General features: G+C 37.4%; 1 protein-coding gene across 4 annotated transcripts in view; it reads left to right on the top strand.

The window, feature by feature from the left end:
* Positions 1-26,538, top strand: part of LOC134542193 (diacylglycerol kinase eta) — a 339,692-nt gene that overhangs the window by 96,036 nt on the left and 217,118 nt on the right. For all 4 annotated transcript variants that reach the window (XM_063386253.1, XM_063386254.1, XM_063386252.1 and 1 more), the window contains exon 2: positions 19,471-19,581. In XM_063386253.1, the coding sequence (XP_063242323.1) occupies positions 19,471-19,581 (111 nt within the window). The remainder of the gene's footprint in view (positions 1-19,470; positions 19,582-26,538) is intronic.

The raw sequence follows: 26,538 nt of genomic DNA, 5'->3' as shown, positions 1-26,538 counted from the left end.
TCATAAATAAAGAATGGAGAAATATACTCAGCTTTCTGATGACGTAACAACAAACGGACCTTTGAAATATAACTTGTGGTTGGACTGTATATATGGAAAGCCATAACCGTTCGATGACAAAGTGAAGAAGTGTGCATTCAAGACATCGGCTGCAGTAATTTACAGTTCTGACGATGTGAAGCAAACTGTTAAACACGGTATCCAGAAACTCTGTCAAGAAGAGGAGGACTATGTTAGTAAAGGTTCTGGTTGGTCTCTGTCTAGTATAAACCGATTGGAGCTAAGAATTAGTCATTTTGCGCCTATGCAGGGCTAAATGTTTATAAGATTGCTGACTTTCGCAAATTTTCCTGTAGTAGAATAGAAATTATGTAATAAATATTACGTTTGTAAAAGAACTTGCGGTGTTTTATTTCTCGAAACTGACACTTTTCTGGTATTTATATTAATTTTATTTTTAGCTTCGTCAGTAGTATAGCATAGCCGGTCCGGAAACAGGATGCAGGATGTGGTGGTGGTGTCGGAGTCCGCCATCTTGGATTGTGACGTCACGGCGGCAAAAATTCCTCAAAATTCCTCAAAAATGCCTCAAAATGACTCAAAATTTCCTGTTTTAAGAAAAAAATTCCCGTTTTCGAGGGAAAAATTCCCGTTTCGAGGGAAAATTTCCCGATTTAGTCCTTAAAAATCCCAACGGCTAGAAATGTCCTGATAGAGGCTTAACTGAGGCTTGAGTAAAGGATGCTTAAGCCTCTATCAGGACATTTCTAGCCGTTGGGATTTTTAAGGACTAAATCGGGAAATTTTCCCTCGAAACGGGAATTTTACCCTCGAAAACGGGAATTTTTTTCTTAAAACAGGAAATTTTGAGTCATTTTGAGGCATTAAGCCTGATAGAGGCTTAAGCATCCTTTACTCAAGCCTCAGTTAAGCCTCTATCAGGATGTGACCTTGACCTTTGACCTTGACCCCGACGGCCATCTTGGATCCACCATCTTGGATGACGTCATTTCGTTTTCTCGAACATTCCGGCATTCTGTTATCGGCCATTTTGAATTATGACGTCACCGTTGCAATTTACGTTACGGCCGCCATCTTTAAATTTATTATCCGATTTTAATGAAAAAAAAATTAAAAATTATAAAAAAATTAAATAATAAAATTTTTAATAAAATATTTAAAAAACAAACATTTACAACACGGTGCTCGGAGTCTTCGGTTCAAACCCGACGAGTGCAAAAAAATAAAAATGGCGACCGATCCTTCCCCCGAGGTGGCTGCAGGCATACTGACTCCTCACACTTTTTTTTTCAAAGCATATATATATCGTCAGGTAGTATGACATCATGTCCGCCATCTTGTATTCATCCACTGGAGACCACCATCTTGTTTTCGTCTGCTAGAGTGTGCCGATATCATGTAGTATAATTATCTGGTCACCACACCTTTGACCTTGACCTTGAACTTTGACCTTGACCTTGAAATTTCACCTTGACCTTGACCTTGAAATTTGACCTTGACCTTGAAATTTGACCTTGACCTTGAAATTTGACCTTGAACTTTGACCTTGAACTTTGACCTTGACCTTGAACCTTGACCTTGAAATTTGACCTTGACCTAGAAATTTGACTTTGACCTTGAAATTTTACTTTGTCCTTGAAATTTGACTTTGTCCATGATGTCCATCACGGATCCATCATTTTATGTTCAGTACATGCTACCAGGAGCGACCACCTGCTGGAGTACACCATCTTGTGCGTGTACTCGTATTACCATCATGCTAGTTTTATTCTAACATGCTATAGTGCAGTAATCATTTATTATTACTGAGGTACCCACCATCTTGAAATTTGACCGCCATCTTGAAATCATGTAATTATTTAGCTAGAAATGCGGGAAAAATTCCAATAGTCTCCGAAAAAATCATTTATTAATTTACAAATCGAATCGATGGATCCCTGTCCACGGTTCGATTCTTGACCAGAGACAGTTGTAACTAATTATTAAATAAATGTTAGGTTCTGTTTTCCATTACCTTTCGCGGAGTTTATTAATCATTCACTCTACGAAAATCAACTCAATTCAATATACCGGACCAACGAATTAAATCAGTGCCGATTAGCCTATTATGAAAGTCTAATTTTGCAATAATCTGAATAACATATAAGCCGTTCATGTACAAAGCCACACATATAGATCAATTGCCTTCAGTCCATGAGACCAAATCATGTCATTATCAGACGTATAGGCTAGTCATTTCAGGACCACATGACCTTCGTAATCCATCGTGACATTTTTATACATTCTAAAGGACCAAGTAACCTTGTAAAATATTTTAGTAACACCAAGAGGTGATAAACTAGTAAATATTCAATCACTACATTTTGTACTACGCGCAATCAACAAAAAAGGAAGCACCGACAACGAAAAGACAGCACCACCAACGAAAAGGCAGCACATTTGGAAGCACCGACTACGAAAAGTCAGCACATTTGGAAGCACCGACAGCGAAAAGGCAGCACATTTGGAAGCACCGACAACGAAAAGGCAGCACATTTGGAAGCACCGACTACGAAAAGGCAGCACATTTGGAAGCACCGACAACGAAAAGGCAGCACATTTGGAAGCACCGACAACGAAAAGGCAGCACATTTGGAAGCACCGACTACGAAAAGGCAGCACATTTGGAAGCACCGACTACGAAAAGGCAGCACATTTGGAAGCACCGACAACGAAAAGGCAGCACATTTGGAAGCACCGACAACGAAAAGGCAGCACATTTGGAAGCACCGACAACGAAAAGGCAGCACATTTGGAAGCACCGACTACGAAAAGGCAGCACATTTGGAAGCACCGAATACGAAAAGGCAGCACATTTGGAAGCACCGACAACGAAAAGGCAGCACATTTGGAAGCACCGACAACGAAAAGGCAGCACATTTGGAAGCACCGACAACGAAAAGGCAGCACATTTGGAAGCACCGACAACGAAAAGGCAGCACATTTGGAAGCACCGACAACGAAAAGGCATCACATTTGGAAGCACCGACAACGAAAAGGCAGCACATTGGAAGCACCGAAAACGAAAAGGCAGCACATTTGGAAGCACCGCCAACGAAAAGGCAGCACATTGGAAGCACCGACTACGAAAAGGCAGCACATTTGGAAGCACCGTCATCGAAAAGGCAGCACATTTGGAAGCACCGACAACGAAAAGGCAGCACATTTGGAAGCACCGACAACGAAAAGGCAGCACATTTGGAAGCACCGACAACGAAAAGGCAGCACATTTGGAAGCACCGACTACGAAAAGGCAGCACATTTGGAAGCACCGTCATCGAAAAGGCAGCACATTTGGAAGCACCGACAACGAAAAGGCAGCACATTTGGAAGCACCGACAACGTAAAGGCAGCACATTTGGAAGCACCGACAACGAAAAGGCAGCACATTTGGAAGCACCGACAACGAAAAGGCAGCACATTTGGAAGCACCGACTACGAAAAGGCAGCACATTTGGAAGCACCGTCATCGAAAAGGCAGCACATTTGGAAGCACCGACAACGAAAAGGCAGCACATTTGGAAGCACCGACAACGTAAAGGCAGCACATTTGGAAGCACCGACAACGAAAAGGCAGCACATTTGGAAGCACCGACAACGAAAAGGCAGCACATTTGGAAGCACCGACAACAAAAAGGCAGCACATTTGGAAGCACCGACTACGAAAAGGCAGCACATTTGGAAGCACCGACTAAAAAAAGGAAGCACATTTGGAAGCACCGACTACGAAAAGGCAGCACATTTGGAAGCACCGACAACGAAAAGGCAGCACATTTGGAAGCACCGACAACGAAAAGGCAGCACATTGGAAGCACCGACAACGAAAAGGCAGCACATTTGGAAGCACCGCCAACGAAAAGGCAAAAAGGAAGCACAAGTTACGAGATCTAAGTCTTAGTAAGAAATCATAATACAAGAAATAAAAACATTACATTCTTATAATTTAAATTATTTATTTTATTGCTTTACATTATACAAATGCAAGTAAAACAAGTCAATATTGTATGTAGCCAGCATTCCTCAGTTCCTTGAGTATGAAGGATATTTCTTTGATGCACGAATAGTTTCCTGCACAAAGCGAACCATGTAGAAGTCTTAGCCGGTCAACCAATATGTTTGGATCTTTCCATGATGTGTAATCATTCTCTTCTACCACCATCTTCCTTGCACCTTTATAATAAATATTATGATCTCTGGTGTCTTCCGTTTTACCACCAACCTCAGAGTAACTTTCATGTTTGAGACGGTGATCATCACAAGCTTGATCAGATTTATTTAATATATCACGTCGTTTCCATCGTTTCGGTCTCAGGACACCGCCACATTCTTCGATCTTGGCAGCTTTAGGTGCTTCATCATAGTCTATGTCTTTGTCAACAGCCTCAGAGTCACTGTAACAATCACCGTAGAAGGAATCGTCTTCACCCAATTTACCGTAATAATTCAATGTTGATGATGTTGAAGTGTCTTCATCGTCTTCGTGCTTCCTTTTTAGGAGTCCATCATTTTTACAAAGTAGGAAAGATCTACTTGAATTTGGCTGGAATATATTCTCACTTTTCACGTTAAGGATTCTTCCATTGTCTTCATTCTTCCGTAAATCATCAACCTTCTTCAATTTAAGTTCTTTGTCGAGATCGGAAGAGCCAAGAAAATTATTGTCGTAATGCAGATCACTCTTCCTTAGGCTAGTAGATTCATCGTTGTCCTCTAGCTTGTACGCAGGCTTGGCGCTACAAGTTCTGCCATGTCTTTTTAGGCTCTCTCTCCGCGTAAACGACTTGCTACATCGAACACAACTTATCATATTGCGCAGTGGATTTTTAACACAGTCATTCTTCTCGTGTTGTCTTTTATTCTTTCTCAAGATAAACTCTTTACTGCAAAACTTACACCTATGTTCTTTCGATACAGCGTCAGATCCCAAATCGGAATTCATATTAGTTACTGAGACTAATGCCAGATACCAATTGAGTGTTTTAAACTACATTCAATACCTAAATAGAAATTTTTTCATATTTCATCAGCGAGAATTAATATATCTCATGCAAAAGTACTTTATGCATGTAGTTCTGCTTTTCAACAACAGATGTCGCCACATGTTGCTTGCAGGTAAATAATATTTAGTTCTTTTATGCGGGATGCGGGATGCTCACTAACGATCGCAAAAGAAGGATGGCTTCGCTAGACTCCAAGGAAAAGGAAGTTCGTCTTGCATGTTGGTGCTCCACAGATGTCTCATGGCGTAATATTAATTTGACTGAGTAATGATATTTGTTAATTCCACCTGATAAAAATATTGCAAGTTTTTATTTAGTAGCAGAAATTATCGAATTAAATGTAACTCCAAATAAAATGACATGTCTCATTAGACAAAAAAAAATCCATGCAGAGAGCGGTTTCTCAGAATAGTCAGAAACACTTGAAGAAACCACAGGAATGATTGCAAGAACACGGGAAAAACCATCAAAATATTGTCAAGAATAATCAGGAGCACACTGAGAAAACCACCATAATATTAACAATTATAATCGGAAGCACACGGAGAAAACCATCATAATATTGACCAGATTAATCGGAAGCACACAGAGAAAACCACCACATGTTTTCTTTGATATCATAAAATTACAAGAAAAAATATTTAAATATAAAAATAAATTAATAAAAAAATTAAAAAATGCATTAATTTTTGGCTTGTAATTTTATGATATCAAAGAAAACATGTGGTGGTTTTCTCTGTGTGCTTCCGATTAATCTGGTCAATATTATGATGGTTTTCTCCGTGTGCTTCCGATTATAATTGTTAATATTATGGTGGTTTTCTCAGTGTGCTCCTGATTATTCTTGACAATATTTTGATGGTTTTTCCCGTGTTCTTGCAATCATTCCTGTGGTTTCTTCAAGTGTTTCTGACTATTCTGAGAAACCGCTCTCTGCATGGATTTTTTTTGGTCTAATGAGACATGTCATTTTATTTGGAGTTACATTTAATTCGATAATTTCTGCTACTAAATAAAAACTTGCAATATTTTTATCAGGTGGAATTAACAAATATCATTACTCAGTCAAATTAATATTACGCCATGAGACATCTGTGGAGCACCAACATGCAAGACGAACTTCCTTTTCCTTGGAGTCTAGCGAAGCCATCCTTCTTTTGCGATCGTTAGTGAGCATCCCGCATCCCGCATAAAAGAACTAAATATTATTTACCTGCAAGCAACATGTGGCGACATCTGTTGTTGAAAAGCAGAACTACATGCATAAAGTACTTTTGCATGAGATATATTAATTCTCGCTGATGAAATATGAAAAAATTTCTATTTAGGTATTGAATGTAGTTTAAAACACTCAATTGGTATCTGGCATTAGTCTCAGTAACTAATATGAATTCCGATTTGGGATCTGACGCTGTATCGAAAGAACATAGGTGTAAGTTTTGCAGTAAAGAGTTTATCTTGAGAAAGAATAAAAGACAACACGAGAAGAATGACTGTGTTAAAAATCCACTGCGCAATATGATAAGTTGTGTTCGATGTAGCAAGTCGTTTACGCGGAGAGAGAGCCTAAAAAGACATGGCAGAACTTGTAGCGCCAAGCCTGCGTACAAGCTAGAGGACAACGATGAATCTACTAGCCTAAGGAAGAGTGATCTGCATTACGACAATAATTTTCTTGGCTCTTCCGATCTCGACAAAGAACTTAAATTGAAGAAGGTTGATGATTTACGGAAGAATGAAGACAATGGAAGAATCCTTAACGTGAAAAGTGAGAATATATTCCAGCCGAATTCAAGTAGATCTTTCCTACTTTGTAAAAATGATGGACTCCTAAAAAGGAAGCACGAAGACGATGAAGACACTTCAACATCATCAACATTGAATTATTACGGTAAATTGGGTGAAGACGATTCCTTCTACGGTGATTGTTACAGTGACTCTGAGGCTGTTGACAAAGACATAGACTATGATGAAGCACCTAAAGCTGCCAAGATCGAAGAATGTGGCGGTGTCCTGAGACCGAAACGATGGAAACGACGTGATATATTAAATAAATCTGATCAAGCTTGTGATGATCACCGTCTCAAACATGAAAGTTACTCTGAGGTTGGTGGTAAAACGGAAGACACCAGAGATCATAATATTTATTATAAAGGTGCAAGGAAGATGGTGGTAGAAGAGAATGATTACACATCATGGAAAGATCCAAACATATTGGTTGACCGGCTAAGACTTCTACATGGTTCGCTTTGTGCAGGAAACTATTCGTGCATCAAAGAAATATCCTTCATACTCAAGGAACTGAGGAATGCTGGCTACATACAATATTGACTTGTTTTACTTGCATTTGTATAATGTAAAGCAATAAAATAAATAATTTAAATTATAAGAATGTAATGTTTTTATTTCTTGTATTATGATTTCTTACTAAGACTTAGATCTCGTAACTTGTGCTTCCTTTTTGCCTTTTCGTTGTCGGTGCTTCCAAATGTGCTGCCTTTTCGTTGTCGGTGCTTCCAATGTGCTGCCTTTTCGTTGTCGGTGCTTCCAAATGTGCTGCCTTTTCGTTGTCGGTGCTTCCAAATATGCTGCCTTTTCGTAGTCGGTGCTTCCAAATGTGCTGCCTTTTCGTAGTCGGTGCTTCCAAATGTGCTGCCTTTTCGTAGTCGGTGCTTCCAAATGTGCTGCCTTTTTGTTGTCGGTGCTTCCAAATGTGCTGCCTTTTCGTTGTCGGTGCTTCCAAATGTGCTGCCTTTTCGTTGTCGGTGCTTCCAAATGTGCTGCCTTTACGTTGTCGGTGCTTCCAAATGTGCTGCCTTTTCGTTGTCGGTGCTTCCAAATGTGCTGCCTTTTCGATGACGGTGCTTCCAAATGTGCTGCCTTTTCGTAGTCGGTGCTTCCAAATGTGCTGCCTTTTCGTTGTCGGTGCTTCCAAATGTGCTGCCTTTTCGTTGTCGGTGCTTCCAAATGTGCTGCCTTTACGTTGTCGGTGCTTCCAAATGTGCTGCCTTTTCGTTGTCGGTGCTTCCAAATGTGCTGCCTTTTCGATGACGGTGCTTCCAAATGTGCTGCCTTTTCGTAGTCGGTGCTTCCAAATGTGCTGCCTTTTCGTTGTCGGTGCTTCCAAATGTGCTGCCTTTTCGTTGTAGGTGCTTCCAAATGTGCTGCCTTTTCGTTGTCGGTGCTTCCTTTTTTGTTGATTGCGCGTAGTACAAAATGTAGTGATTGAATATTTACTAGTTTATCACCTCTTGGTGTTACTAAAATATTTTACAAGGTTATTTGGTCCTTTAGAATGTATAAAAATGTCACGATGGATTACGAAGGTCATGTGGTCCTGAAATGACTAGCCTATACGTCTGATAATGACATGATTTGGTCTCATGGACTGAAGGCAATTGATCTATATGTGTGGCTTTGTACATGAACGGCTTATATGTTATTCAGATTATTGAAAAATTAGACTTTCATAATAGGCTAATCGGCACTGATTTAATTCGTTGGTCCGGTATATTGAATTGAGTTGATTTTCGTAGAGTGAATGATTAATAAACTCCGCGAAAGATAATGGAAAACAGAACCTAACATTTATTTAATAATTAGTTACAACTGTCTCTGGTCAAGAATCGAACCGTGGACAGGGATCCATCGATTCGATTTGTAAATTAATAAATGATTTTTTCGGAGACTATTGGAATTTTTCCCGCATTTCTAGCTAAATAATTACATGATTTCAAGATGGCGGTCAAATTTCAAGATGGTGGGTACCTCAGTAATAATAAATGATTACTGCACTATAGCATGTTAGAATAAAACTAGCATGATGGTAATACGAGTACACGCACAAGATGGTGTACTCCAGCAGGTGGTCGCTCCTGGTAGCATGTACTGAACATAAAATGATGGATCCGTGATGGACATCAAGGACAAAGTCAAATTTCAAGGACAAAGTAAAATTTCAAGGTCAAAGTCAAATTTCTAGGTCAAGGTCAAATTTCAAGGTCAAGGTTTAATTTCAAGGTCAAGGTCAAAGTTCAAGGTCAAGGTCAAATTTCAAGGTCAAGGCCAAAGTTCAAGGTCAAGGTCAAATTTCAAGGTCAAGGTCAAATTTCAAGGTCAAGGTCAAAGTTCAAGGTCAAGGTGAAATTTCAAGGTCAAGGTCAAAGTTCAAGGTCAAGGTCAAAGGTGTGGTGACCAGATAATTATACTACATGATATCGGCACACTCTAGCAGACGAAAACAAGATGGTGGTCTCCAGTGGATGAATACAAGATGGCGGACATGATGTCATACTACCTGACGATATATATATGCTTTGAAAAAAAAAGTGTGAGGAGTCAGTATGCCTGCAGTTACCTCGGGGGAAGGATCGGTCGCCATTTTTATTTTTTTGCACTCGTCGGGTTTGAACCGAAGACTCCGAGCACCGTGTTGTAAATGTTTGTTTTTTAAATATTTTATTAAAAATTTTATTATTTAATTTTTTTTATAATTTTTAAATTTTTTTTCATTAAAATCGGATAATAAATTTAAAGATGGCGGCCGTAACGTAAATTGCAACGGTGACGTCATAATTCAAAATGGCCGTTAACAGAATGCCGGAATGTTCGAGAAAACGAAATGACGTCATCCAAGATGGTGGATCCAAGATGGCCGTCGGGGTCAAGGTCAAAGGTCAAGGTCACATCCTGATAGAGGCTTAACTGAGGCTTGAGTTAAGGATGCTTAAGCCTCTATCAGGACATTTCTAGCCGTTGGGATTTTTAAGGACTAAATCGGGAAATTTTCCCTCGAAACGGGAATTTTTCCCTCGAAAACGGGAATTTTTTTCTTAAAACAGGAAATTTTGAGTCATTTTGAGGCATTTTTGAGGAATTTTGAGGAATTTTTGCCGCCGTGACGTCACAATCCAAGATGGCGGACTCCGACACCACCACCACATCCTGCATCCTGTTTCCGGACCGGCTATGCTATACTACTTTCGTCCATAGATCGAAACAAGTATCGATTCAATGTGTAAAGTAATGTGTGATTTTGCGGTGAATTTTGGAATCTTTCCCGAATTTCTAGGTCAATAAATACAAATATCCAATATGGTGGTCTTAATGGTTTATAGGATGATGGTTGATTTGGAAACTATGCTACTTTTAGGACTTTGATCATTATTTATTGAAATTGATATTTTTTACATAAAATTAAGATTTTTGCATCACCCAGGGATCGAACCAAGGACGGGAATAAATCGAATCAATCCGTACATTTTTTGCTAATTTATTTGATGAATTTTGGAATTTTTCCCGAATCTATAGCATTAAAATTACGGATTTTAAAGATGGCGGACATGATGTCATACTACCTGATGATATATACGCTATGAAAAAAGTGGTGGGGTTCGGTCTGTCTGTCTGCAGCCACCATGAGGGAAGGATCGGTCGCAATTTTTTTTATTCGACGGGTTCGAACCGAGGACTCCTAGCTCCATGCCGTAAATGTATGTTTTGTTAAATATTTTTATTAAAATTTTATTAATTGAATTATTTTATAAATTTAAAAAAATTTCCATTAAAATCGAATAATAAATAAAGATTTACAATATGGCTGCCGTAATGGAAATTGCAACGGTGACGTATCTAATAATCCAAGATGACATAATCCATGATGACGTCAGAGGCTTATCGGAGGCTGTAGACATGGATGCTTAAGCCTCAATATGGACCAGTGTTCTTTCTAAGGCAAAAAGTATTTTGAAGTGTTTCGATATCCTAATTTTTGAAGTGTGGAATTTTTTGAGATATTTTGGCGGAAATTTTTTTCCCAAAAAAAAATGGATATTTGGCGAATTTTTGAGAAATGTTGGGCAAATTTTAGTTAAATTTTGGCCAATTTGGGCAAATTTTGAAGGTCAAAGGTGAATGTCAAGTTTAAGGTCAGGGCTAATCAAGATGGCTGCCGTGACGTCAGAGTAATCAGTCATTGACCCGGCACAGGCACCACGCGCCTGCGCCTGCGCCTGCGCCTGTGCCAGTAGCCCCATTTACATACTACTTTCCTGATCTGCAAACCAAAACACATAAAATTTAAAAAAAAAAAAAAAAAAAAAACACTAGTTTTAACGTATTGTGATATTGATTTAGTAAGGTTATGGTTATCAATATATAGAAATTACATAACTAGTTATGGCGTCCAGAAAACATACTTTGATTTGAAGTAATTTGTATGCTCGAATTTCAAGTAGTAAAAATTGTAAAAGAAAAGAAAAATTAAGATACTTTATAAAGTACCTATTTCTTCAAAAAATAATATAGTGTAATTTTTACTCTTAGTCACAAAGATATAGGCTAGTTAACTAATTTATTACTTTTCCACTTTATTGTTAGTAAATAGCTTTGCTAGTGCTTAATGTAATTTTATAGTATTTATCAGGGCAAAAAAAAAATTCAGAGAATTAAACCACTTGCGGAAATAAAGAAATCCATTTAGCTGCGTAGAAAATAAATATGGTACAGACTATATATATATATACATATATATATATATATATATATATATATATATATATATACAGAGGCGCAACAACAGGGGGGGCAAGGCTATTTTGTTTGCCCCCCCCCCCTTCTGAAACCTTGAAGTGGGGGCATACGGGGGCAAAAAAAAGTGCTGTGTAATCAATTTTTAGATAATAAAACTGCTTAAATAGAACAATTTTCCACCTTGAAATACAAATTTTCCCGGGGGAGGACCCCCGGACCCCCCGCTTCAATAGGGGGGGTCGATGATTCTTTATAAAAAGGTATATTGCCCTCTCTTTGGAAATTTAGTTGTTGCGCCCCTGTGTATATGTATACATATATATACACACATTTTACATACTATTTATTTATCATCTGTAACGGAGTCTAACCTCGTCATAGTGTGTATAAACTATTTTGTAAAATGTATTGTTAACGTATTGTTGATTGTTTGAAAACCAAATATGCATATAAATTTTGAGTTTCTTTTGGAAAGTATAGGATTTTTAGTTCAAGATTAATTAATTTTAATTTGTTTAATGGACACGGCTTTTTAGGAGTTTGGTAGTAGTTTTCAGTAGCATTCTACAAATTGTTTTGATAAATACAGGTATGCCTGCCTTCATTTTAAAGGGACCATATGTGTACAATGAAACTGGGGGGAAATATTTATAATTCGTGACTATTCCGACAAACCTTTAGTGTCCTTCGCGTTTTTTGTTTTATTTTTTGTTTGTTTATTGTTTTCAAGTTCATCTTGAAGTACGTTTGTTACTGTGAATATTTCTTTATGGATTTGAAGTATCAAGTGGTTTTTTTTCCTGTCCATGTCTGTATTTTCGTGATTTCATAACAAAGTGATTGCGGAACCTAGAACGACAGCTGCTTCTCTGGTGCTGTGCATTCCCAGAGGATTGAGGGAAATAGGAGGGAAGAAGGAGGATATAGAGTGTTTATACTTGGGGTTTTGGCAGTTTAAGTAAAGACAAAGCGAGGAAAACCACGATGCAACTTTGACAGCACTACGGGAGAGAGAGAGGGGGGTACGAAAGGATGGAGGTTTTGGACAGTTAAGTATCTATGGTAGTTGTTTGGTATTTTATATAATGGCCAGTAGTTTTTTTCTTAGTCAATTTTTTGTTCTGTCTTTGTGTATTGGTAGTTGTAATTTTGCTTGGCGTATATAACTTCATGGACCTGTCTTTGTATGATGCACCTGTTAAAGATGAAGTATGGTTTAGTTTTTTTTATGGGTGCTCATTAGGTTGTTTTTTTTCTCGTTGCACTTGTTTGCACTTGTCTGCACATTCTGTGCTAATAAATATTAGAGTTTTGGTAGCCATATTTGTTTCAATAAATAATACCTTAGCTCTCCAAATACCTGAACTTACCTTTAATTTGATAGTCATTTACTCCTATCATTTTTTCCCGGTTCAGTCTGGTTATATAATTATTTTGACTATTATCACAGCTTTAACAAGTTTTTTTTGTTTCACTAAAATATGGCTGTAATAAAGTAACTTAGGAGATAAATAAACTGATGTACTTTGATAAAACGAGGTAAGTTAACCCATGTACCTGAAGAAATTATATGTATTTTTATTTTTTGGAAAATGTTACAAGAGATGTATATTTGTATGAAATAAAATCTAAATAATTATTTCTACGTGATCTCCTTGTTAATGTTCTGCCACCCATTTAAAGATTACTAGACTTAAGTTATTTTCTTTTGTGTTTTGAATTTAATATGCAGGTTGGTAGGCTCCATCTAGGCAAAAAAGTGTTTACTTCATGTGAGTTACTATTTGGTGAATAAAGTTGGTGCTTGCAGCGAGTGTTGGGTCCAGATGGGATCGGCCTCAACGTAATTATTGACTATTGCCTACCCTAAAATTATATACATAATCAGTTCAGTTGCACAGATACGTGGAAATTGTGATACGCTACATTGTAAAGAATTAAATAATAAAAATAATATTATAGATACTGTTTGTAGAATGACTTGATTCTCACGTGAGTGACAATAGCTAGTTACCAGTGCTCTTGATTCGCCGGTCACTGATAACATCCCGAGGTTGGAATCGCTGGCTCTGACTGGTAAGGCGAGCTCTAAATGGCGGTCTTGGGCTGTGGCGACAGTCGGGAGGTTCGAGCGAGAGTCCTTTGTTCTGCTCTGCTCGAGTCGTGTCGGCCGTTGAGATGGTGTGCTAGGAGCAGGGGGGTGATGCGGCGAACCACAGGAGCGACGCGGGATGACGCGCCTTGTGTATGCGCGCGCTCTTGTGTACGCAGAGGAGCTCCGGCGGTGTTAACATGTAATACCTTCACTGCTCCCCCCCCCCCCTCCCTCCGCGACTCCACGCCCTACCCGCGCGAGGTGTGTACATGTTGTGTCACAGCCTCCATAACATTATCTCGGCAGAACACGGCGGCTGCACTTCGCCTTATCTCCAGTGCTCTTGCTGCCCCCCCCCCCTTTTCTCTTCTTCTTTCTCACCAACTCCCTCTCGTCATCGTCGCGTCGTCGGGAGTTCAGCTCTCGGGGTCCGTTATCAAATCACGTTCATTCAGAACACGCGCCAAAACATATCTTTGACATTATCCTCATAAAAAAAAGTGTGCGCAAGTCTTTCAATACTTTCCAGTGATGTGTAAACATCTTACCTCGGTAACGAACAAATTCATTTGTTCTCGTGTTGCAAATAAACTTATGACACGAGATTTAACGTAGAATTGTTTAAAATAATGCCGAGCGTGATAAATATACAGTAAAAATGTTTCCCCATCTTATAACTTAACTATTATTCTGTCTAACAAGATGGTAATATTGATATATCAGGGCTAGCCTAACAACAGGAGTACCGAACGAGTCGCATGTAAATGCCACAACGCTGAACCTGTGACATTTCCTCCTAGACCGGAATTATCATCGCCTGCGTTTTTGAGGTTTTGAAGTTCTTTTTGCGTGTTGAGGGTGAATTTTTAGTATGCACCAGAAATTCAATGAAATAACCTCGCATTACACAACGAAAATTTAAGTTGTCCAGTGCGCATGCATGCAGAAACTGCTATAGTTACAAGCCGAAGTCGTCTAGATGGTGGACCCACGTATGACAACTTGCACCCGTGTATATTAACTTTACGAACATCGGGGGATGTATTGAGCGTATTGGTGTGCTAAAGTAAACTTTATGGTAGTGAAATTATCCTGAGATACATTTAGTAAATTTGAATAGTCACAATGAGATATAATCGCAACTTTAAAATTACCTATAATTTATTAGCCAGGCGAATGGTGTTGCAACAAACTTGGCGGCAAATATATTTAACTTTTTTTTTCTCTCTCTAATGTATTACGAACTCGGCGCTATCTTTTAAGTCAAGAGAATCATCTGATAAATATTTAATTGTTACTTCCAAGGATATGTAACTGAAAGACGTCCTATCGCCGGTTTACGAACCACGTGTCCTCTGAAATGCGCGTCCGGTGCCCTACCATTGTGCCACCCCGCTCCTAAAACACGGTCTAATGCTTGTGTGTTGTGCTTCCGTAACGCCCGTTGGGCGGTTGTGGGCCGTGGCAGAGCACGTGCGTCTGTAGGACGCAGATGGTCGTCATCACCATCAGCTTCTTTGCCTGTCGAGAAAAAAAAAATCACCGTCACCGTGTTGCGCCCGACTCGTAAAACTCGGCATCCTTTACATCCTTCTCTTATTGTGAGCGAAAACACGACTCCCTCTCGAATTTCCGGCAATACTAGAATGTTACTGGGTGTAAAGCTGTTTTTTTATTCCACACTAAATGTCTATTGATTTTAAACGGCTTCATAGTTCGGGTTATGTGGATCTGCGATAGAAATCATGATTTCACAGTTATGTGTAGAGATTTTATAGGCTTGGATGATTGTATTAACGTAATCTCACATACACACACTAACATAGGTCTAAATACGCAAAATAGCTCGCCTGACGTATGTTTTTTTTTTACCCGATTTTACAAATTCTTGTTGTTCCTGAAAACCACATGTTTTATATGTACTATTGGGCATGTTTGCGCCGCGTCCAGAAAGTAGTTTGCAGCACAACGCCCTTTGCACGGGAGGGGCCCGCCTTGTCAGGGGTTTATGTGAGTTAGTGAGGCGGGGTGATAAGAGCGACGCTCGCCGGTGCTTCTAGCGCTGTGTCGCCTCTAGGCGCAAGGCTCTGAACTGGCGCGCAGTATTCTCGTCGTCACAGGATAACTGTGAAATTTGAGCGGTGGCCGTAAAATTATATGGCGGATAAATGAAGATACAGGTGTAATGCAAGTCCCTTAAGTGCTTTAAAGAATCTATACCGGTTGTTTTACGCCTAACATTTACTCTGAAAACATGCGTTCTAGCCAATTTGACTGTAATAAAAATATAGTTTAAAAACTTAATTCGAAATAAAAAGTACTTTTTGGCCCTCAGCGAACTCTTAAATGCTTTTCGTAAGCAGGCCCCACTCGGATATCTTGAGTAGTTTTAAAATCGCGTTGTGTTTCCTGAAGCTCTGCACACCGTATGTGCACAGCCTCGACCTTTCACTTTGCGACTTTCACCTCTTCTCAAAAATGAAAAAGCGCCTTAACGTATATCAATTTCATTCTGACGACATGGTGAAAGCTGCCATTCAAGCCTGGTGTCGACAACATCAGAATACTCAATACATTCAAGAGCCCTAGCTCTTATGTTGTCATGCAATCGGTAAATTTAGACACTATAATTGTAATTACAAGCATGTTAGTTTGCTTTTAAAATACGGAGACAACAACAATCTACTGTTAATTAAATCATTCTGAAAATACCTTATGTGTAAAAACAAAAAATAATGACAGCACGCCAATTTATAGCATATTTGCTTTTATACAGCTACTATTTGTTTTCCTATCCAATTGCTAACTAGTTAACTTCAAATACAGAACAGACACCACTCCATAGACTAATAACTCCATAACTTAGGCACGGGTTTTCTTTCGATTATAATGCATTTGTAAATATCATATTTACGCATTAAATAGCGATTACAGTAACATAGAAACTCAAAAATTTCTTACTAACAATATTGTTTACATAGCTTGGCATCACTTGTGTCACGTATTTTCGATGACATTCTTATATCAACCTAATGAAATATTTAACTGTAGACTTTCTTTGAATCACTATCTTATACATAGGTCTGGTAGCTTCCTATTCTTTACCTTGGCACGTAGTAGGTTATTACAGAAAAGTCATCGAAAATCCGCGAGATAAGCGTTGACAGCGATCCTTGTGGGATGGTACCTAGTTTGTAAACAATGTTGTTAGTATCTAACAGATTTATGAGCTTTTATTTCACTTTAATTACTATTTAATGCGTAAATGGTTTATTAATAAATGCATTAGAAGTGTGTGGAATTATTGTTATGTTACTGACATTTAAAATACTTAGCTGCACTTTACTGAACAAGGCGTACTCTAAAAACACTATTTATGTTTTTACAGAAGAGTGCCTGCTCTAGACAATTACCAAAATATTTATTCTAAATACTGTACTCTATTACATGGGTAGAATATGTAAAATCAAGTCAATTTTGTTGACCAAGAATGTTAAGAGTTTCTGAAAATTTTGAAGCATTAATACAATTTTCCAGAACTTTGGAGTAGTATGAAAAATACTTATTATTATTATTTTATGTACAAGAAAATAATTTACAGTAATTAGGGAAAAATCACGCATAAGTCATCCATTGAAACGTATACAAATTAGAATTTTGCTCGTATGCTTACAGCTCACACCGCAAGGGGCGCTGTAGTAGGGCGTCTTGTGCTTTGCCAATGTTAACAGGCCTGAGTTTCCTTTATTGCTTCTACAATATTTGCTACAGTTCACAAGGAATAAAACCACAACCACAACCCGATCAGTTCAGAAGTTCATCGAAGTAATAAACTAGGTTATGTTTGGTCATTGTTATAAATAATAGTTCTTAAATTTTTTTAAAATTTTAGGTTAGGTTATTGTAATTAAAATTAAAATTTGCTTAGGTTAGCGTTTTGTAAAATACTCTATGACAGTAAAATGTATAAATCCGTGGAATATTGAATGTTTTTTCACGAGCGATCTGCAAATTTTGGACAACTTCGGAACTGTAGGCTTCCTGTGATTAAAGCTGATCGTTCTGTGCAGCATGTGCCACGTCTTACAAATCAAGCATGCATTTATCTATGATGCTTACATTGATACTGAAAACGTGCGTGGTTCCAGGTTATGGTTAATTCTACCAGAACTGTATGATAAAAATTGTTATAATTCTAGCACTTTATAATGTTCAACAATTCGCATCCCACTACATTTTCTACACACATTTTTAACCTTTCGTGAAGTTTAAAGCCGTATTCGAAACAATACAAGCTTGATGGTTAGGTTTAATTTTTTAAGGAAGGTGAATTAGTACTCACGCCCAAGGCTAAATCTTAGTTTGATTTTCCAAAGACGTTGTTTGTTTTAATCAGTGTATGATAACGATTCTGTAACTGTTCCTTAAAATATGATACCTTTCACTTATTATTATTACACCAGAAGGTATTTATTTTTTGTTTACATTTTGAAGTCCACATAAGTCTGAATTATTTTCGAGGGTAATTACTGAAGAAAAAACATAATTAACATAGGCCCTTCCGAACGTATATTTCAAAAGAAAAAAAAAAGATTTGCTGTCATTTCATACGGCTTTTATCAATAAAAGAAGAAAAAAGTTTAATGGACCTCTAACTCATAAATTCAGCCTTACGTTAGGATGCAAAAAACTGTAATAATCAATATTGATGTTCTGCAGGAAATTACCAATTAGCCCGTAGGTTTCACACGAGTCTAATAACAAGGGCTTTTGAGCTTGGAGTAGAAAATGCAGTTATTTTTATTCACGTCTAGTTTGGAAATCTATTTTAAAACTAATATTACTTGCAGGGAAAACGGTTCAGCGGTTCTGTTTCACAAAAGCAATAATATCAGTAATACGAGGTTACATTTCACCCAACCGATGATGGTATGTGGTCGACTAATTACACGTTAAATTATACCAGGATGAAGATCGTTGTTTCAAATGTAAATCACAGATATTTTCAAATAATACTCACAACTTAAGTTTTGAAGCTCATTTCTTGCCATAAAATATAATATACACGTATTGTCAGCGAATTTTACAATTATAGTATTCCATTTGCTGAAAATATGCAGTTTCTGCTTCTGAAATTATTTTGAAATCATTTCCCACTTTTTAACTTTTTATCTAAACACTTGCAGTTCTTACATCTAGTCCATAGAGTAAAATACTTATTATACATGCACCCAAAAAAAAATTTGCACAAGTTAAATTTTGACTGTGATATCAAAGTCAACATTCACAAATTATTTAGCAAAGTCTATAAATATAATGTTTTTATATATGTTGATTACTACCCAAACAAATAGTTTTAAATCAATCGTATATCTACGAAAGATATAAATATGAAACACTAGGACTAGGCGAATATCTTTTCAATGCAGTGCCATGCAGTTAAAATGGTACGTTTAACTATTTGCTGTCTAAGCTTGTAGTTACATTTTGAAATGCGATAGTATGACCGTTTTTCATACTTTGCAAGTTTTGTAGATAAAAATGCCAGTGACAAGCTCAGATAACCTTGACCAGAAAAAGTGCCAAGGTTAAAGCTAAAGTTTGCTCGTCGTTGGCATGTACTTTAGTTGTACTGAAATTGTGAATAGTTATTAACGGTTGATTTTTTTTTGTTTCGTAATGGTTTTTATTTCAGATGATTACATAGTTTGGTGTTTGAGACGAGTATGGGTGTGTGAGAAGCTGTAACGGACGAGAGCAGTGAGACGTGGTGACCTGTTGCAGGCCTCCACCAAGGAAGGGTACCTCATGAAGCAGACGTGGTCCTTCCAGCGGTGGAGGCGGCGCTATTTCAAGCTCAGGGGGAACAAGCTGTACTACGCTAAAGACACAAAGGTGAGCGCACTTCACATCATCTACGGCTTATGTCAAATTTCGTAACAGGACAATTGGGAAACTCCAGCCAATTAGCATTGGCGAAGCGCGAGACAATTTACTGCATTGCTTTCAAGCTACTTTACGCTCCACGCCGCTAGATGCCACTACTGTAAACCAATTTTTACGCAATTAGAAACTTAGGTACACTACACGGCGCCAGGTTCGCTGGCATCACTTGTCTCGCGTATTTCTTACCAGTTTCCCATATTGTCCATATTACAATATTTGCTTATGTCAACTCTTGAAATAAGTCACTGCCCGTACCTGAATGTAATTCAACGCAGACAGACAACTTTAGTCCCTGTTAATTTGGCTGAAAATCAAGGACAGTGGTCCCACGACTTATCGTCTTATTGAAAGTGTCCCGTATAAAATATTTCTGACCATTTAATGATGCTACTTTTTGGCTTCTGGATTGAGGCCACGTCTGTATAATTGATGGTGTTCCCGACGTTTCGGCATACCTTGCAACCGTACTCACTTAGCAGTGTATGATATATTCCGTGGCTAAATGAAACTTTTTAAATATCAGTACTAATAATTCAGTTTACAATGGACTTGAATAAGTATCCTACTTAAAAATTCGTAACGAGGTTACATATTTTAATGCCAGTTAAAAATTAAAACGTCATTTGAACTGGTTGTATCTACTATATAAAAAAAACAAGTTTTCTCAAATATGGTAACTATAAAAAACTTAATCTGAACACACATTAACTATTCATACAGTCGATAATTTTATTACAGCCACTAAAATTTTGAAATGTTATATTTTCTTAAATGATAGAAAAAACAGTGATGAAGAAAGCACAATTATGTATTAAATAACTTCTACGATACAATAATATGTCCAAAGGGTAAATAAAATTATTTTTATAGTTAAAATATTTATAACAATAAATGTGCTAACATGGTAATCTTGCTAGACGGCCTTTTAATATGGCCACTGAAGATAATGTTATATCAATTATTTTTTACATTACAAAAATATCCCTTTCGGCACAGCCTACAAGTGTAGGTAAATTTCGAAGTACCTATTTTTTCTGTAATTATTTTGGAAACTTCTATAAACTCCTGGAACATTTTAAGAACTTAATGTAGTCTATATAACATCACATATGTTCGCCAATATTTAAAAAAATTGATCTAACATTTTCTCATATTCCATGAATGATATGTATTGTCTGTGTAAGATCGATAGCCTTTTGGCATTTTGGTGACAATCTTCACAACATTCTGCATGGCCGTTTTACAAGACACTGCATGCTTGAGAACTTCAAATTTTGACATCAGAGAGCAGCACATATTTATACTCAAACACAATTTTAGTGAATACCAAAATCAAAAAATACACACTGAAAAAAAAGTCACTTAATTATTAGCTATTTACTTGAATAAATAGTTAAACAGTCAATAAAGCTAAAGAAAAGTTTTTGTTGTTTCCATTTCCTTTCCTGCAAACACAGATATTGAATATTTCTTTCCTGACAGTACGAAATTCAATGGACAGTAAAATGGTGCCTGCTGTGTGCTGAATGATCACCAATGTCTAATAGTACACTGCGCGCTATATATTGGACATTCCAGAAATCCACACGATAGCAGCGTTTAAAAATGTTTTTTCTCTGGCCTACTTTTTTTTTTTTTTATCTGAGCGTAAAAGATGTGAGAGGTATGAGTGGTTCCTCGGGGCACAGGCGCCAGGCCTCTAACGTCACGGCGGTCATCTTGGACTCAAAAATTCCTTATATATCCTCAAAAATGACTCAAAATGACTCAAAAATTTCCGTTTTGAGGAAATATTTCTCGTTTTCTTCGTCAAAAATTCAAAAATTAGAATTTCGAAAAATCTCAAAAGTCATTTTGCCGTAGAAAGAACATGTGTCCTGCGACGGAGGACCACGAGGGGTGCTGCGGCGAGAGTTCCGGCCCAGCGAGGCGTGTGGATTGTGAGAAACGAGTGACTGGAGGTAGCAAAAAAATTTTAAGTACAATTGATTAATTGGCATTTTTATATTATTAGCTAGTAATGTAAATAGTGGCAAGAAATAAAACTGTGTGTGATAAAAATCTTTAATTGGGCTATCCTTTACGAACCCGCAGTAAATCGTAACAGTATGTATGGCTTTGTACATGAACGGTTTAGAGGTTATTCTAAATATCGAAAAACTATACTTTCATGTTAGGCTTATCGGCAACGTATTTAATTCGTCGAACATTGTCGTATATTGTCTTGAGTTGTTTTTCGTAGAGTGAATGATTGATAAACTCCATGAAAGGTAATGGAAACCAAAATATAAAAATTTATTTAATATTTAGTTACACTTTTCACTGGTCAAGAAGCAAACTGACGACAAGAAGCCATCGATTCAATATGTAAATTAATGAGTTTTTTTTCGGTGAATTTTGGAATTTTTCCCGAATTTATAAGTCAATAAATACAAATATCCAAGATGGCAGTCGTAATGGTTTATAGTATGATGGTAGTACTTGATTGTAAGCCTCTTTTAAAATTTTGAACATGATTTATTGAAGTTATTTTTATATAAAATTAAATGTTTTGCATTGACCAGGGATCGAACCAAGGACAGAAATCGATCGAATCAACCAGTATATTGATTATAAATTTATTTAATGAATTTTGTAATTTTTCCCGAATTTCTAGCTAAATAATTATAAATTACCAAGATGGCACCCAAATGATAAGATGGTGGGTGTCACAGTAATAATATGTGATTACTGTACTTTAGCAGGTTAGAATAAAACTAGCATGATGGTAATGCACTCTGTAAGATGAGTACACACACAAAACGGTGTCCTCCAGCAGATGAAAACATGATGGTGGCAATGTCCTCTAGCAGGTGGTAGCTCCCGGTAGCGAGTACTGAACACAAAATTACATATCTACGATGGATGTCATGGTCAAGGTCAAATTTCAAAGTCAAGGTCAAATTTCAAGGTCAATGTCAAAATTCAAGGTCAAGGTCAAAGTTCAATGCCAACAGTCGAGGTCAAAGGTATGGTGAACAGAAAATTATACTAACATGGCACCAGCACACACTAGCAGACGAAAACAAGATGGCGGTCTCCAGCGGACGAAGACAAGGTAGCGGATATGACGTCATACCAGTTGACGATATGTATACCTTGGTATTGGTGGTGTGAGGTCAGTCTTGGTAGCTTCCATGGAGGAAGGATCTGTTGTTTTTTTATTTTTGCTCTTACCAGTTTCGAACCAAGGATGGGAATCCATCTAATCAATCAGTATTCGAATAAGTTAATTTTGTGATGAATTTTGAAATTTTTTTCATTAAAATCGGATAATAAATAAAGATTTTCAAGATGGCGTCCATAACGATAATTGATACAGTGGTGACATAATTCAAAATGTTGGGTGTGGTGTAAGATGTTTTTATTACTTTTTATTGAACATTTTTTTTAAATACATTAATAAATTACTGGTTTTCTCTCGCCGCAAATCTAACCGAGGACCGAAATCGTTTAAATAATTAAACATTTGAAGTAGGCAATTTTTAAAATATTTTTTGGAAGTTTTTTCGGAATTTATAGCATTGAAATTAAGGATTTTCAAGATTGCGGCCGTAACAAAACATGCAACATTAATAGGATCCAATATGACTGTCGTAACGTAAAGTGTAACGATGACGTACTGAACCAAGATGGCGGGCGTAACGAAACATGCAACATATATATAATCCAAGATTGCGCCCGTAACGATAAGTGCAAACGTGGTTTTTAAGTAATATTTTATTAATTTTTTATTATTCAATTCAATTGATTAATTTTTTTAACGATTTTTAATTTTTTTTACCGATTTTCTAACATAAAAATTACGGATTTTTAACATGGCGGACATGACGTCATACTAGGTGACAAAATATATACTTTGAAAACGTGGGGGAGTCAGTCTGCCAGCGGCTTCCTTGGAGGAAGGTTCGGTCGCCATTTTTATTTTTTTTGCCCTCACCGGGTTCGAACCGAGGACTCCGAGCTCCATGTCGTCAAAGTATGTTTTTTAAATATTTTATTAAAATTTTATTAATTGAATTTTTTTATAATTTTTTAAAAAAAAATTCATTAAAATCGGATGATAAATAAAGATTTTCGAGATGGCGTTCGTAACGGAAATTGCAACGGTGACGTTAAATACCATGATGACATAATCCATGATGACGTCAGAGGCTTATTGGAGGCTGTAGACATGGATGCTTAAGCCTCTATATGGACAATGTGTTCTGTCTAAGGCAAAATGACTTTTGAAGTTTTTCGAAATCCTAATTTTTGAATTTTTGACGAAGAAAACGAGAAATATTTCCTCAAAACGGAAATTTTTGAATCATTTTGAGTCATTTTTGAGGAATTTTAAGGAATTTTTGAGTCCAAGATGACCGCCGTGACGTCAGAGGTCGGTCGGTCATTGACCCCACCACCACCACGCGCCTGGCGCCTGTGCCCGGAGGAACCAATCTATACTACTGATGTGTAATGCTTTATGAAATAAAGTTTTGTTCTTTTACTAGTATTGAGCAAACAGAAATATTTCACAAAATTCAGATTTTGTCAGTCCATATTATCATACTACCATTAAAACCCGTTCTAGATTAGCGCCAGTATTTTCTGCATTACCCTTAATGTGACGTAATGCGCAGAACGTGGTTAATTTTTTATGCGGAACGAGCAGACTGTATAATTAGGTCATGCTTAGAACTGTTTTTTTTTATTTTTAGTGTTTAACCTGCATTCATTTTTTTAATATTAGTTTTTAAAACAACGCAGTCTTCGCTACGGCGCAATCGCCAGCGGATGAAGACATTTGGTTACCGCGAATATTCCGAAGAACTGTTAGTAAATGCCAGAAATTGCCTGGCATAAAGCTGATGTGTCACGGAACTTACCGCTGTCCACTGCGTTGCCTCCGAGTCCATTTTTTTGTGCGTCTTTGGGTGACGTTACTTCATAAGGCATAAGTGAGAGGAGATGATGGGGTAAGCGGAAAGGGTTTTTTCTTCTTTGTCGGATTTTTTTTCTTTCTTTTTTCGTCGCCGAAACCGTAGCACGGGTGGTAGGTTGGGAATGGATTAGAACGAGTAGGAGAGACGCACACACACTGTTAGGTAGGCGACAGCGAGGGAGAAAGAGAGACGTCATTAGGACTTACAAGTGCGAGCAATTACCGCGCGGCTGGTCTTTTCACGTCCCGCCGGCAGGATTCGTGTTCGCCCCTCTCCACTACTTCCGCCTTCCACCCCACCCTCTCCCACTTCTCCTCTTAAGGGGGTAGTATCCTTATTTTTTGCTTCCTTGATTTCGTGTTTGTGCTTATTATTTTTAATAAATTCATAATATAACTACCGTTAATTATTTATAAAATGTTTTATAAATTTAATGATTTTCTAGAAACTGAAAGTCCAATTGTTATGCTATCCCTAGATGAACTAAAAGCCTGTAATCGTGCGGTACATAGTTTTCAATTAATCGTTTGTGTGTGGCCTTTGTCATATATTACTTAATTATTTGTTCATCATTCGAAAATCATTAAAAATATTATTTACCATAATCCTACAAACCTCGGTTTTTAATGATTTATTAACGATTTAAAAGTAAGTAATACGTGTCAAAGGCTACACACAAACGATTAATTTGAAACGGTATTCAACACGATTACGTTCTCTTAGTTGATGCTAGGGTTGACAGAACAATTGACCTTAATCTTTATAAAAACTTCTAAAGAAATACGTAATATATTTATGAAAAACTTTGTAGACAATTAACGATTGTTATTTAATGAGTTAATTAAAAATAATGGGCAAAAACACATAATTGTGTAAGCTAAATAATGAAGGATGCTACCCCCTTAAAGGTTCTCCCCGACCCCGCGAGCAGCACCCATGACGTGCCTGCTCGCCCGACCTCTCGCGGCGAGCTCGCCTCGAAGACTGCGATGGCTCGCGGCTCGGCATCGCCGGGCCCGCGTTAGTGTCGCGAGATTCCCCCGAGGGCTAGCCCTGTATCGCACTCCAATGCTACCAGCGCTGTCCTTGTTCCAGCGTGCCCTGTTGCCAGATGCACCCAGAGCGCACAACCTTTTTAGGCACAACTTCATAATGCAAGGAAAATTAATAAAAGAATTAACAAAAAAATAATTTTTAAAAGGTAAATTTGCAAATTATATTTTATTGTTGTATTTCATGAACAGCAACATAGGATAATAAACAATTCTTTATTTTAAGAAAACTTAACTGAAAGACGCTATCTTGGTTTCACCCGATTTTGCCATCAATTTGTTTTATATCGTTTAATATCAAAAGTACTGGCTCTGATGATCCATAGTACACAATAAAATCGATTGTTGTTTATAGTGACCGATTGCTACGAATAGTTTATCCTTTGAAATAATAATCGGTGTTTTGAATTAATATTTCTTTTCTTTTAGGATATATACAACTTTAATAATGCTGTTAAAATACGCTATTTTATAGTCTTACAAAAATCAACAGATACTAAAATTGAAAAAAATTATAAACTGGCCTAATGCTGAGTTTTGTTCGTTTATAATTTATTATAATTAAATTAAATATAAAAATAAACAACTATACCTTAAATCTTTATTATTCGAATACTAAGAATTATCGTACTCAAAAATGTATTTTAGAATGATAGTCAGCCCGAATTCGCAATAATTAATTTGTTACATGATTTGCAATGCAAAGATCCGCGGATGTGGGGATGTGGGGATGTGGGAAGTTCAGGAACGTGAATCACTCACTGTACACAGCGACGGCGCGCGTGCCAACTGTCTCCAGCCTGGGTCAGTTGGTGGTCACAGTACAAGGAGCAGTGAGCCAGATTTTCTTATAGATCAACGCTAAATCGAAGCTTGGAAAAATAAATAAA

The sequence above is a fragment of the Bacillus rossius genome (assembly GCF_032445375.1).
Source record: "Bacillus rossius redtenbacheri isolate Brsri chromosome 4 unlocalized genomic scaffold, Brsri_v3 Brsri_v3_scf4_2, whole genome shotgun sequence".
Taxonomy (NCBI): domain Eukaryota; kingdom Metazoa; phylum Arthropoda; class Insecta; order Phasmatodea; family Bacillidae; genus Bacillus; species Bacillus rossius.
The sequence above is the reverse complement of the archived record's forward strand: the minus strand, read 5'-3'. Positions and strand labels throughout refer to the sequence as shown.